This window comes from Pipistrellus kuhlii, unplaced genomic scaffold, assembly GCF_014108245.1.
Source record: "Pipistrellus kuhlii isolate mPipKuh1 unplaced genomic scaffold, mPipKuh1.p scaffold_m20_p_2, whole genome shotgun sequence".
Classification (NCBI taxonomy): domain Eukaryota; kingdom Metazoa; phylum Chordata; class Mammalia; order Chiroptera; family Vespertilionidae; genus Pipistrellus; species Pipistrellus kuhlii.
Window position 1 is genome coordinate 36549327 of NW_023425515.1, and position 14994 is coordinate 36564320.

At 38.5% G+C, this 14994-nt stretch overlaps 1 protein-coding gene across 13 annotated transcripts in view; it reads left to right on the top strand.

Annotated features, from left to right (window-relative positions):
- YEATS2 (YEATS domain containing 2) overlaps nt 1–14994 on the top strand; it is a 91774-nt gene that overhangs the window by 40901 nt on the left and 35879 nt on the right. For 9 of the 13 annotated variants that reach the window (XR_006742055.1, XR_006742054.1, XM_045583738.1 and 6 more), the window contains 6 exons: nt 2876–3056; nt 6760–7002; nt 8448–8606; nt 10620–10723; nt 12380–12487; nt 12972–13154. Coding sequence is in view for 11 of the 13 variants with exons in the window: in XM_045583738.1 (XP_045439694.1) it covers nt 2876–3056; nt 6760–7002; nt 8448–8606; nt 10620–10723; nt 12380–12487; nt 12972–13154 (978 nt within the window). In the remaining 2 variants the exon portion in view is untranslated. The remainder of the gene's footprint in view (nt 1–2875; nt 3057–6759; nt 7003–8447; nt 8607–10619; nt 10724–12379; nt 12488–12971; nt 13155–14994) is intronic. The other 4 variants (XM_045583736.1, XM_036447835.2, XM_045583740.1 and 1 more) reach the window with 3 other exon arrangements.

Here is a 14994-nt window from a genome sequence, read left to right on the forward strand (position 1 = left end):
TGTATAAGGGTTCCAATTCACCAGCATTTATTGTTTTTTGTCTTTTTTATAGTAACCAGGTATTTCATTGTGGGTTTGGTTTACATGTCTCTAATGGTAATTGATGTTGAGCGTCTTTTCATGTGTTTATTGGCCATTTGTATATCTTCTTTTGAGAAATATCTTCAAATCCTTTACCCATTTTTTAATCTGGTTGTTTGATTTTGTTGTTGAGTTTTAGGAGTTCTCTCTATATTCTTGGTATTAGTCTCTTATTAGATATATGAAATACAAATATTTTCTCCCATTATGTGGGTGACCTTTATTTTATTTTTTTAACTTTTCATGCTTGAATATGTCCTTGGGTGCACAAAAGTTTGTAGTTTCGACCTAGTTCAATTTATATATTTTTTTCTTTTGTTACATGTTTTTTTGTGTCATATCCAAGAAATCATTGCTAAAGCCAGTGTCATAAAGTTTTCCCCTATGTTTCCTTCTAAGAGTTTTATTATTTTAGGTCTTTGATCCATTTTTATTAATTTTTGTATATGGTGTAAGGTAAAGATCCACATTCATTCTAATGCATGTGGGTATCCAATTTTCTCAACACCATTTTGTGAAAGACTATCCTTTTCACATTGAATGGTCTTGGCCTCCTTGTCAAAACTAATTTGACCATAGCCCAACCAGTTTGGCTTAGTGGATAAAGCATCAACCTGTGGACTAAAGGATTCCAGGTTCGATTCTGTTCAAGGGCATGTGCCTTATTTGTGGGCACATCCTCAGAAGGGGGTGTGCAGGAGGCGGCTGATCAATGTTTCTAACTCTATCCCCCTCACTTCCTCTCTGTAAAAAAAAAAAAGCAATACTATCTAATAATAGAGTAATATGCAAATTAACCATCACTCTGCTACACGCATAAGCCACACCCAACAACCAACCAGGAGCGAGTATGCAAATCAACCCAACCAAGATGGCTGCAGCCATGGAGCAAGCAGGAGGCTTGGGTTTCTCCGGCAATGGAGGAAGCTAAGCTTTCCACACACTCTGGCAGGCCCAGGCCTCCACTCAAGGCTACAAAGTTTTAATTATAGAAGATAAATAAATCCCAACAAAAATGGCAGCAGCCACGGAGCTGGAGAGAGCAGGAGGCTTGAGTTTCCCCCGGCGATGGAGGAAGTGAAGCTTCCCCAGCCCTGGCCGGCCTTGGCTTCCGCTTAAGGCTATGAAGTTTCAATTGTAGAACATAAATAAGTCCCAGATCTTAGGGCTTCCACTTTGGTCATAGGGGGTGTGGCCGGCTTGAAAACCACCACAGGCCCCTCGCCCAGGCCACCCCATGCCCCAAGGAAACCCCCTCCCTGATGCAGGACACCCTCAGGGCAAACCATCTGGCCCCCATCTGTGCGCCAGGCCTCTAATCTATCTAATAAAAGAGTAATATGCATATTGATCATCACTCCAACGCACAAGATGTGGTCAAAGATCCTGCTCTCATGTGGACACAAGATGGCCAGCAGGGGAGGGCAGTTGGCAGGGATCAGGCCTGCAAGGGAGGGCAGTGTGGGCGATCAGGCCAGCAGGGGAGGGCAGTTGGGGGTGACCGGGCCTGTAGGGAAGGGCTGTTGAGAGATACACAGGCCTCCAGGGGAGAACAGTTGGGGAGGGAACAAGCCTGCAGGGGAGGGCAGTTGCGGGGACCAGGCCTACAGGGGAAAGCAGTTAGGGGTGACCTGGTCCGCATGGGAGGACAGTTAGGGGTGACCTGGTCCACATAGGAGGGCAGTTAGGAGTGATCAGGCCTGCAGGAGACGGCAGTTAAGGGCAATCAGGCTGGCAGGGGAGCAGTTAGGCATCAATCAGGCTGGCAGGGGAGCAGTTGGGGGGTGATCAGGCTGCCAGGTAGGAGCAGTTAGGGGCAATCAGGAAGGCAGGCTGGCGAGCAGTTGGGAGCCAGCAGTCTTGGATTGTGAGAGGGATGTCCGATATTGGAGAGAGTGCAGGCTGGGCTGAGGGACACCCACCCCCCATGCACTAATTTCGTGCACTGGGCCTCTAGTAAAATATATTTTAAAAAATAACAGTACTTTAAAATAATAATAATAATTTGACCATATATGTGATATATTCTTTTCTAATGGTTTATATGTCTTTTATGCCAGTACTATACTATTTTAATTAATATAGCTTTTGTAATTATAAATTTTGAAATCTGGAAGTATGAGACTCCAACTTCACTTTTTCTCTTCTTACCAGGTCCTCCCCCTTCCTTCACCTTTTTTTGGATTTATGATATATCAGCAGTAGTCATTATAACTATAATTAGCTAGTTATACTTTGTGTTATATTAGAAGTTTTTTTTTGAGCACAGAGTATATGCGAGGCATCAGTCTTGGTAGTGGGGATACAGATTTCTACACAAGATAACTACTGTTCTCAACTATTCTTGGTTGTGTTGAGAACTGGCAGATGGTATACAGTAAGCATAAAAGCAAATAAGGTTTCATTTACAAATAAGTTCAAAAAAGAGGAGAGTAGCTGGGGGACAAGAGTTGGTTTAGCTAGGTAGGTTAGGGAAGGCGTAAGAAGACGACATTGGATTGAGACCAAATGGTGAGAAAGAGGCAGACATGGAAAGATTTGGGGGAAGAGTGTTCTAAGGCATTGAAACAAATGGAAAGACCTCAGTTTTATGATTGCTATTACTAATTATCTATTAAACCAGAATAGATTATATTCTGGGATAATCCTTTAGTTTTTGAGATGGAAGTTGCCTTTGAAGTATGATTAGAAATCATTTGTCACATCTCTTAGAATATTGTGTTCTTAGAAGGTTTGGGGCTTTCTGGGACACTAATGATGAATTCATGAGCCCAATTATTGCCCGATTTTGTAGGTAGTGGATGTTGAGCTCCACCGGCATTCCCTTGGAGAAGACTCCATTTACCCTCAGTCCTCCGAGTCAGACGTCTCTGATGCCCCACCATCTTTGCCTTTGACCATTCCAGCCCCAGTGAAAGCTTCCTCACCAATAAAGCAGTCGCTTGAGGCAGTACCTGATACCTCTGTGGAGAAAGGTAATGTATTTTTTTTTTTTTTGTACATTCATGTGTTTTTCCTTATATGGAGGAGTCATTCTGGGGCATTTTTCCTCATTTACATAATATGATAGTTCTACCTTCAGAGACTCAGAGAAAGGAAATTTTCCATAAGTAGGGATGTTGCCTCTACTACCGAGTACTATTATGAAAATATCAAAATGCTCATTATTCTCAGAAAATATCTTTCATTAAGTTCTAACATTTTGTAGAACACAAAACTCATTAAAAAGCATTAAATTTTTAAAATAGAAATTACTTTATTTTTATGGTTACATTGCTATTTTTGTAGATTCAACAAAAGCTAAATCCTTCTCTATAGGACATACTTGAATAAATCAGTGTGGCAAACTAGACCATGCACCAAGCCTTTTTTTTTCTTTTTCTTTTTTTTTTAATTTTAGAGTGGAAGGGAGGAGAGAGAGAAGAAGCATCAATGCTGAGAGAGAATCATTGATTGGCTGCCTCCTGCACGCCCCCTACTAGAGATTGAGCCTGCACTCAATCCCTTTTAAGCCAGGCAACTCAGGCATATGCCCTTGGCTGGAATCAAACCTGGGGACCCTTCAGTCTTCAGGCCGACACTCTATCTACTGAGCCAACCCAGTTAGGGCCACAAATCTTTAAGTATGACAAATCGTTTATTAAGGAATAGATACCATTCTTCCATATGATAAGATAGACTAAAACATCAAAGTAATAATAGAGAATTGGAAAAATCAATTAACAGTCTCAATTATAGCTGAGCAGGGAGAAATAAAACCTCTTCCACTGTGAGATACACTGATGATAAATAAGGTGACCCTGCTGCCACCTCCTCACCAAAGTAAAAGAATTCAATAACATTTCCTGTAACCGGATGATTCCCTAACAAAACATTAGTTCTGATTTTGCAGTATTAATGTTGGATTTTACAGCACAAACCTTATAAAACCATTTTCTCTGTTAAATGCTTTTGGCTTGAGACTTTCTTTTACAACAGATAACTCAGATAAAAGTAAGGCTTATCGACTGAAGTTCATGAGGTTTGGTCATATCATAAAACAATTTCTGCTCTAGTTTGAGTTTGTAGATGTGTCTCACTGGGAGAGAATGTGCATATTTTAACAACCATATTAGAGAAAAGATAGACATTAAAAGTATAACAGATAATTTCTCTGTTTTTAACTTAAGGCTTTTCAGTCCAATTTAGAGAACTCATCATCATAATTAAAATCAAGCAGATAAATAAAGTTGCATTTTTTAGTTGCATCAATCTTTTCCATTAATGGAAAAACTACTTCTCATTGGCTCAACAAGGGGAACTATAAACATCCCTCCTAGAACAGACCTGTGATGTGATTATGTCTAGCATCATCAATGTTATGGAGCATAGATATATATTCTTTTTTTTTTTTTTAATATATTTTATTGATTTTGTACAGAGAGGAAGGGAGAGAGATAGAGAGTTAGAAATATCGATGAGAGAGAGTCATCGATCAGCTGCCTCTTGCACAGCCCCTTCTGGGGATATGCCCGCAACCAAGGCACATGCCCTTGACCAGAATCGAACCTGGGACCTTTCTGTCCTCAAGCCGACGCTCTATCCATTGAGCCAAACCGGTTTCGGCTAGATATATATTCTTTAATTTAATTTTTCCCATCACCATTTATCTCCTCTATGCCCTCTTCCACCTTCATCCCCCCTCTTACCCCTTGCAGTCACCACACTGTTGTCCATGTCCATGGGTCTTCATGGAACATAGATGTTAATGTTTCTTTCCAACCTGTCGTTGCACTCAATCCCTTTTATTAAATTACAACTAATTAATTGAGTTACAATTCTTGCATGTAGTAGATATTAATTAAAATACCATGTATTTTAAGCCATTTTATGATTGTATATAGTAAATACAGAAATATGTTGAATTTTGTCAGTTCTTCAGGTGGAAGAAAATTATACTTTTTTTCTGAGTTAAAAATCATTGAATTTTTATTCCTTGATGATTATAGTAGTTTCTTGTAATTCTGGTCCAGTTCCCAATTTTGTGAACAAGAAACTTAAATAATAAATATCAAGTCTTATTTAAAATACTAGAGGCCCGATGTATGAAGATTCATGCAAGAATGGGCCTTCCTTCCCCAGGCGGCCAGCATCACCTTCGCTCCGACTGGAGCTGACTTTCTGCCTTTGCTCCGGTGCTGGAGCCACCTTTCTGCTTTCCCATGCTGCCCAGAGGACTGGAGCTGCTGAGGGGGGGTGGGGGGAGAGAGGAGGCGGTACAGAATGCCTGCATTGTCACCATGGCAATGATGCAAGTGTCCTGCCCCAACCCTGCATATGCAAATTAACCTGCCATCTTTGTTGGGTTAATTTGCATACTCCTGATTGGCTGGTTGGCGTCACGAAGTTATGGTCAATTTGCATCTTTCTCTTTTATTAGTATAGATAATATTCATCATCAATAAATGTTTATTCACTTATATAACTTACATACAAGAAATAAAATTGACTCTAAATGGTATTATTTTGTCTCAGCCTGCATTTTGATGTGATGTTAATATTTTTGTTTTACAAAATCTCAACTCTATTCCTCTTTAAATTTTAAAAATATATATTATTGATTTTGTACAGAGAGGAAAGGAGAGAGACAGAGAGTTAGAAACATCGATGAGAGAGAGTCATCAATCAGCTGCCTCTTGCACACCCCCTACTGGGGATATGCCCACAACCAAGGTACATGCCCTTGACCGGAATCGAACCCGGGACCCTTCAGTCCCCAAGCCGACGCTCTATCCATTGAGCCAAACCGGTTCGGCTATTCCTCTTTAAATTTTAATTACATCTTCTTTATGGGCATTTAATAAGATAGGACATCATTAGATTAAGTGAATTCTTTTGAGTTTTTCCTCTCCAATTTAAACAGGTTTCAATTTGTATAAAAAAATAGAACAAAATGAATTTGTGTACTATTTATAGTTAATATGTTTTCTAATTCTCTAAAGAAACATTTAAGCAAAATATGATTCTAGGCATATTCACATTTGTTAAAAAACAAGGCAACAGGCCCCAAATGTGGTCACCTATGCCAAGTCACATCACCAAATTCAAACTTGCAGTTTCAGCCTCTTCCAGAAATGAGTCTTAAATCAGTCAATCAGGAATCCCCTAATCAGCACTAGATGGATAATTGGCCTGATAGACCGGTGACCTTTTCAAAGCTGATCTGCTTTTTGCTCAATAACTTCCTTGCTCCTGTTCCCTTCTGCCTCTAAATGTCTTTCATTTTGTACGGCTCCTGAGAGCTGCTTTTTCTCTGCAACATTGGATGCTGCTTGATTCATTCATTGTTGAATAAAGCCAATTAAAGCTTTAAAATGTACTCAGCTGAAATTTATTTATTTATTTGTTTATTTCATGCCCTTGACTGGAATTGAACTCAGGACTCTCCAGTCCACAGGCTGATGCTCTATCCACTGAGCCAAATCAGCTAGGGCTGAAATTTATTTTTTAACACACTTCACCCAAAAATGTATAAAGGAATAATAAATACTGTGGACTGTATTTATTTTACTAATAGTAAATGGCTTAAATGGTCGTTGAAATAAGGGATTGTTATTGCTTCATTCTTTTCCCACAATGGTAAGATTTTATTATTGCAAAGAGATTAATGACTTAATCATCTGCCTGTTTCATCTCATGCAGAATTACCAGCCAATACTGAAACTGAGAGGCATACTACATTTTATTCTTTGCCATCTTCACTGGAACGAACACCCACCAAAATGACAACATCCCAGAAAGTTGTGTTTTGTTCTCATGGCAATTCAGCTTTCCAGCCGATAGCATCAAGCTGCAAAATTGTGCCACAGAGTCAGGTTCCTAATCCTGAGTCACCTGGGAAATCCTTCCAGCCTATCACCATGAGCTGCAAGATTGTTTCAGGTATTCAAAAGATGTGTGTGAAGTTGATGTGTATAAAAATTATTGGAATGACAAAAAAAAAAAAATACTGTGGTTTAAAAAAATTTTTTTTTAGTTCTTCTAAGCAGGGTTTTTGTTTATTTAACAAGTGAGCTAATCACTTGATTAGCAGAACAAAGGTGTCAGGAAGCAAAAATAAAAGTCATCTACGTAGAAACAATTTTTGAATGAAGCAAGAAATGGAATTCAGAAAGGTCAAATTTTCATGTAGAATCAGCACAGGTAAAATGTTTGCTAGGATCATGGTTGAATTTAAAGTAGGAATTATGGTTTGTGATTATATATGGAAACCAGAGCAACTTGTAATAAAGTAAATCTAGAGGCCTTTTAGTTTGGAGTTGAAATTTCTTTTATACACTAACATAATGAGAAAAATTACTCATTTCGGTTATTATCAAGAAGGTTGAATTTCCATTGCCTTACAACAATTTCTCATTTATCTTAGGTAAACTTTTAGTAGGACTATATGTTTTTGGCCGTACCACCTCAGGAAAGACTGAAAGAGTCAGTAAAAGTATTTAGGCACTTGGAAGTTTCTGTATAATACTTAAATGAAGAGGAAGGAGGGAGTCTTTGTTGTTAAAAATAGAAAACTAAGCAGTAATATGATCCGAGGCTTTGAAATTTATGAGAAGTAAAGAATGTATAATTTTATCTACCAATTAGAAGCACTGTGGAACTCGCTGATTCAGAAATAGATGTTGGATATGTAAATTGGTTTGAAGTTTAGAGAAATTGAGGGATGACAAATTTGATCACTAGAAGACAATAGAGGACGTTTAATGGTACATTGATACCCTTTGAGTATATTTTGAGGGATATGAATCTCTCTGGATTGTGGCTGTGGCATAGTATTGACAGAGACTTGGTTTTGGGTGGGTGAATTTCTTATTTTCCTATTGGAAATTAATCCCAAATCAAGACTCCTGGTTCCTAAATCCAATTTACCCCTAATTTTAGCATCTTTGAATACAACCTGCCTAAATTGTTAAGAGGTTTATTATCTAGGGATTCAACAGTTTCACACTGTTATGTAAAGCGCTGCTTTTTAAACTTTAATGTGCCTACCGGGGAACTTGGTAAAATACAGATTTATATTTGGTAGGTCTGGGTAGGACCTCAGAATCTGTTTCTAACAAGCTCCCAGATGATGCAGATGCTAATGCTGCGGGTCACCAGATAAGGCTATAGAGAGGGAAACACACTAGTCCCTGGCCTCCGCTACACCGAGGCTGCTGCTGCTGCTGCTGCTCAGTACCGGAAATAGACACTCATTCACTTTTCCTAATTTGTCACCTTTGTCCTGGCAGCCCTGCCCTTCTTTCATTATCTTCCAGCATCTTCTTAGATGGGTTGAATATATCTATTTTGTTTAGTTTATTTTTTTCTCTTTTTAATTAATAAAGGTTCCCCCATATCAACGCCAAGTCCATCACCATTGCCTCGAACCCCAACTTCCACTCCAGTCCATGTGAAGCAAAGCACTGCCAGCTCTGTTATTAGTAACCCTTATGTTATCCTGGACAAGCCAGGGCAGGTTATTGGAGCCACCACTCCCACCACAGGTGTGTGTTTGATCAATATTTATGTGATCCAAAAGATTTGATCTTTTTTAAAGATGAAATCCTAGTGTCACTTAATAGCCATATAATAGGAAAATGAAATCTCCATCCATAAACAAGAGGAGGGAATATATGAGAGTAACACTAGTGCTGTTTTTCTGAGAAAGATTTACTCATTTTGTAAAAGTTGTATTTTAAAAAATAATTTTTTTTATTGATTTCAGAGAGAGGAAGGGAGAGGGAGAGAAACATCACTGATGAGAGAGAATCATTTATCTGCTGGCTCCTGCACAACCCACTGAGGATTAAGCCCGCAATCGGGGCATGTGCCCTGACAAGGCATCGAACTGTGACTTCCTGGTTCCTAGATCGATGCTCAATCACTGAGCCATGCCAACTAGGCAAAAGTTGTATTTTTAAGAATTGATTTACATTTTCTCTTTAGTTTCTAGATTAAAACTGAGCTATAATTAATTTAAAAAGAGAGTTGATTTTATTTCATTTGGAAGACATTCTTTTTGGGCCTGCAAACAGTGTGGTTATTTCCAAATTAAGCTTTAGTTCAAGAATAACTTTGTGAGCAATATAGTAATACAGTGGTCGGCAAACAATAACAATGTACCTACCTATATAATTTAACTTTAAAAAATTTGGCTCTCAAAAGAAATTTCAATAGTTGTACTGTTGACATTTGTCTCTGTTGACTAATGAGTTTGCTGACCACTGTACTATTTTATTTCACCCCAGTCAAATAAAAAATCACCTTTACTTTTCTGTGAATAAGATAAATTTTACATCTGGGAGGGAAATTATACCCTATCATTATAAAAAGGAAACACTAACAGGAAGAATGAGACAGATTTGGATTCACCATGTTTGTCATATAATCTCATGTAACTATAGACTGCTTTTCAGGTTTTGGTTTTTTTTTAAGTACTTTTACTAACATTAGTTTAATTGAAGGTGATAAATAGAATATTTAAACACATACTCCTAAGTGTAAACATTCCTGTAGTTTTCACTTCTAATTAAGAGAAATGGTAAAAAGGAAATATAATAAGAGATGATTAAGTAATGAAACTTTTCTCCCCCAAATATTTTAACATGTGAATGTGTGTTGGGCCATTTCAGGTAGGTTTTTGGAAAAGTTGGTTCCTTTAACCGTGATTGTAATTATGGAACTCATTTAAAAAATGCTGCTTTCAGAAATTACCTAAGACCCTTTTGAATATCCTTAGGGATGCCAAACATGTGTGCTTTGAGGATACTTAGTTTTAGCAATCTGCCAAACGTCTTTGTAGACAAGTTTGGTAAAAATGGGTAGGTGACCAAATACCATTTTAGGTCTTTTATTGATTTCAGAAAGGAAAGAGAGATAGAAACATCAATGATGAGAATCATTGATTGGCTGCTTCCCACATGCCCCACACTGGGAATCAAGCCCACAACCCAAGCATGTGCCCTGACCAGGAATTGAACCGTGACCTCCTGGTTGATAGGTTGATAGGTTAATGCTCAACCACTGAGCCACACCAGCCAGATTTTACTTATTTTTGGCTGTAGATAATGTGAGTGATTTTTATCAGACCCTAAAGTCAGTTGTACAAACGAAGTGTAAAATGTTTACCGTTGGCTGGATTTCCATGTAGGTATTCCTTCTAGTGAAACTACTTTGAAGGAGCTAGCATTCACTTGAATGTATACATTTTGGCACATTGTTAAATAACCAATTCCATTGTGTTATAATTCATTTTTATAGAGTAAAACTACATACTTTACTTATTCTACACATTCTTACAAGCGTCTTGTCCCTTTTCAGATTGATGAAGTGGTCACCTTTGTAGGATGAATCCTTAAGTGTTTCTTCTATAACAGTTTCAGGGTTGTAGGTTTTCTACCCTTAAAGATGAAAACCAAATAATGGGGAAAGGGAAGGGTGGTGGAAAATGCTTTAAAATTCCATTTTGCATATTTTATTTTGTTTATACTTTACTTTTAAATTTGCCTTGCTTACAGGAAGTCCTACAAACAAGCTCTCTACTGCCTCTCAAGCCTCCCAAGAAACAGGTTCCCCTATTCCTAAAATTCATGGAAGTAGTTTTGTAACATCTACTGTCAAGGTAACCTTCTATTACATTATTGCCCTTCGCTTGTTTTAAAGACAGTGTGTTTGAGTTCAATAGTAATTTATTAGTTGATATTGCAAACTTCATAAAGTAAAAACCTTCAAGGTAATAAGTATCTTGAAGACCATCTTACCCCAGACTTCTGTACCTTTCCTTGAACTTTTCCTTGTGTTAGAAAATGTTTCTCAACACTTCTGTCAATTGGTTTCCTGGTATCTATTTGAAAATGGTGGTGAGGCAGCCTATTTTTTTGGTGGAGGGGGGCAACTTTGTTATAAATTTTTTCTTATAAAAATATTCATCTGGCAAAACATTCTTTTTTCTTGTATTTGCACTAAAAATGAGTAAATATATTTCCGTTTCCATATATCAGCCATTTGGTTACTTTAAAAATAATTCCTCTTTCCAAAATTTATTGTTTTATTTTTTAGGGAATAAGTCCTTTGGAATTTGGAATTCCAAATGTTATCTGACTTATTCAGATCAAAGTGCTAGCTATCTGTTCTCTGTTTGGCAAAGACAATTCTTGTTGTTTAGTTAAGTTATTCAACTTATTTGTCATTGTTATGGCTATCTTAAGGCTGGAGTTTCTGAGGTATAAACTCCTTTATGAGAATTGCCAAGAATTCAGAGATCATCTCTTACATGACTGTGTGCTAACATTGCATTTCTTATACTTAGGCACTTAATGGTGATGATATTGAATAGTTTCCTGGTCCAAGGCAAGGTTTTTCTCTAAATTCAGTGTAATGTGTGAGATGTCTGAATTGTAATAATTTTGTTTCTTGCCCCTAACATTTATGACAAATTGACTCTGAGATTGCATTTTGTATTTGAGAATTGGAGAAGACAGTATTTTTAAATGTTGGCTTTTGCTATATTTACAGTTACTATTTGTTTAAGTTCTTTTTGCTTAGTTTTTAAAATTTTTATTGAAAAATTTCCCTGTGTCCTGGGTATTTATTCTGAGTACAGACAAGAAGTTGTGACTATTATAAAAAGATATGCTGAAACACTGACTGCCTGTTTCATTCATTTATTCAGTGCCTAGGCTCTAGGGACAGAAAAGAAATAAAACATAGTGCCTGTCCTTTACTAGCTTGCCATTTGGCAGGAGACTAGACCAGAAACCGGTGAGTTGACCAAATATGAGAGGTAGTGTGATAGGCATGTTCTAGCATACAGGGGGGCACAGGTGAATGGCATTCTGCCAATCACTAGTCTTGCTTTGCATTTGGTTTCCTTTTTTAATATATTTGTATTGATTTCAGAAAGGAAGAGAGAGGGAGAAAAAGAGAGAAACATCAATGATGGAGAGTATCATTGATCGGCTGCCTCCTGCATGCCCCCCACTGGGGATTGAGCCCACAACCCGGACATGTGCCCTGACCGGGATTCGAACCGTGACCTGATTTATAGATCAATGCTCAACCACTGAGTCACACCAGCGAAGCGCATGTGGTTTCTAAAATAATATTAAAATGCAGATGTTGAGGCTTAGAAGACCCCAAAACAAAAAGATTTGGGCTTTTTGTTTTTGGTTGTTTATAGTGCTAGAAAATGTTACGGGTTTGTATTAAATATGACTATAAAGTATCTAAAGTCACTCATTTTATCTTAATTGTATAATATGTATCTTTACATTCACAGCAGGAGGATTCTTTGTTTGCATCTATGCCACCTCTTTGCCCAATTGGGAGTCACCCTAAGGTTCAAAGCCCCAAACCTATAACTGGAGGACTTGGAGCTTTCACAAAAGTGAGTATTTTTTTCAGGGCTCATCCTGTAAGTCAGTATGGTCTTACATAGTCTTTTTTGTGACATGTTGGAGTTGGTTGACACTACCACACAACATGTAACTTTATAATCAGCCTCAGTTCTAAGCCAGATCCTATTTTGGAGACATGCTTCCATTTATTCAGTGGTGTCTATAGGACAGCCCTTGGAGCCCAGGGAGATGGCAACTTCAGAGAGCAGTGTGTTTCTGCTGCCATGTACCAGTATCTAAAACAAACGAGTAGGCTGAGTTTGTAGATACACAGGATCAAGTCCAGATCCTGTGTTGTCCTTTTAGTAGCTGTTATGGGCTACCTTTAAGCTGTGTTTTTACTCCTCTGGTGGAGTCATTCTTTGCAGATCAGGCTTCATTAATTTATTCATTTCTGTGAACAGAATGGATTCAGGTATTAGTAGCTCTTGTCTTGGGATGTTTATTCAGTATCATTATCATGTTTGTTGCAAGGTAATCATCAAACAGGAACCTGGCGAAGCATCTCAAGTGCCCACAACTGGAGCTGCCAGCCAGTCACCACTCCCCCAGTATGTGACTGTGAAAGGGGGTCACATGATAGCTGTGTCCCCTCAAAAACAGGTCATAGCTGCTGGAGAAGGGACTGCCCAGTCACCAAAGATTCAGCCCTCCAAGGTTTGTGTTGGGTAGGGATGGGGAGGTAACAGGTATGGCTATGCTTTGCCTAAATAATTGACAAGTGCTGAAAAGATATAGGTGACAAGGTTGCTGATCCCATAAAAGCCTGGGACCAAAGCCCCACTGGAAAAGCATGTTAGTCAGCATGCAGTCCATCCCTCTGTAACCATTGCCCAGAGCAGGCATGTCTTATCGAGGGTCCTGGAACAGTCAGAGGCACAGGGTACAATGTTATCTCTGCCAGTGAGCACAGCTTTCCACATGATTCAGTCTAAAGTGGGTAACTGACAGGACCAAGGTCTACTGTTTTACTGACTTATTTCTGATAGGTGAGTGCTGTAGTTTATACCTCTAATGTGATCTGTTTAATAATTCTTGGCTCTTTGGAGAGTTTCTTTTCATTACAATTTGGAGGCGTGGGAAATTTTGTGTTGGGAGAACTGAAAAATTGCACATAAGTCCACGTTTTATAGCTAGTAAGTGACAGGATTTCAACCGGGTCTGCTGACTCCAAGACTCCTCATTCCAGAACTAATTAAAATTTGTAAGACATAACGTAAACATGTTTTTAGGACATCCAGAGTTAAATTATTTCACTTTTAGGGCAGATATATTTTAAAGCTCTTGAGTACATTATGTGAAGTGTTTGCTTTTTAACTTGAGAGCCAGCCTGTCTAGGGAGAGTGAATTGTTTTAGAGCAATAATAGGCAAACTGCGGCTCGTGAGCCACATGTGGCTCTTTAGCCCCTTGAGTTTTTAGCAGAGGCCAGCTTAGGAGTACCCTAATTAAGTTAATAACAATGTACCTACTTATATAGTTCAAGTTTAAAAAATTTGGCTCTCAAAAGAAATTTCAATCGTTGTACTGTTGACATTTGGCTCTGTTGACTAATGAGTTTGCTGACCACTGTTTTAGATGAATACTTTAAAGTAGAAAAAGGTTTTAGATATTTGGTTGGACTACATAGCTACAGATGGATCGAGATAAAAATTTATAGTGTTGCCTAGCCGGCGAGGCTCAGTGGTTGAGCATTGACCTATGAACCAGGAGGTCATAGTTGGATTCCTGGTCACGTGCCAGGCTCGATCCCCTGAGTGTGTTATGCAGGAGGCAGACAATCAATGATTCTCTCTCATCATTGATGCTTCTATCTCTTACTCTCCATCTTTGAAATCAATAAAAAATATATTTTAAAAATTTTATAGTATTTTATAAGTGGTTCTAAAATCTCTTAAGAGTCCATTAACTACTTTCCCAAACTCACCTGGTCATAAGAATCATCTGATTTAAACACATAAACGCGTAGGCCCCTATCTCAAACTTACTGAATCAGAATCTTCTTGGGGGCCCTAGGAATCTGGATTTTTAAAAAGTTCCCCTACTGATTCATGATTAGGCAAATTTAGGAACCACTGAGCTGCAGCATCAAATTTGACTTTGTGGCTTCCATAGCAGGAATCACTAAGATAGGTGCCTCAGTTGCATCCTAATCTCCCTCTGTTGTTTGGTCAGGGGCAAGCATTTTGCCAATGTCCTTAAGTGAGCAAATTATTGTCTTGTGGACTTCCTACTCAGATACTTCCTATATGTTCTTCAAAATCTATTTTATTTCACCTGGAGATGTATGGTATTACTGATTTCGGTTTTTTAATTAACACAGCATTTCTGTTTATGCTCAGGACTAGGTACCTGTTGCAGGAATATTCCTGCAAGACTTCCCTCCTGTCACTACCACCTCTCATGCCATGGCAGGCAGGGCAGGGTGGGGCGGGGCAGGATGGGTGGGACAGGTGAGGCTGCCACAGCTGCCACTGCCTCTGGGGCCACACCCACCT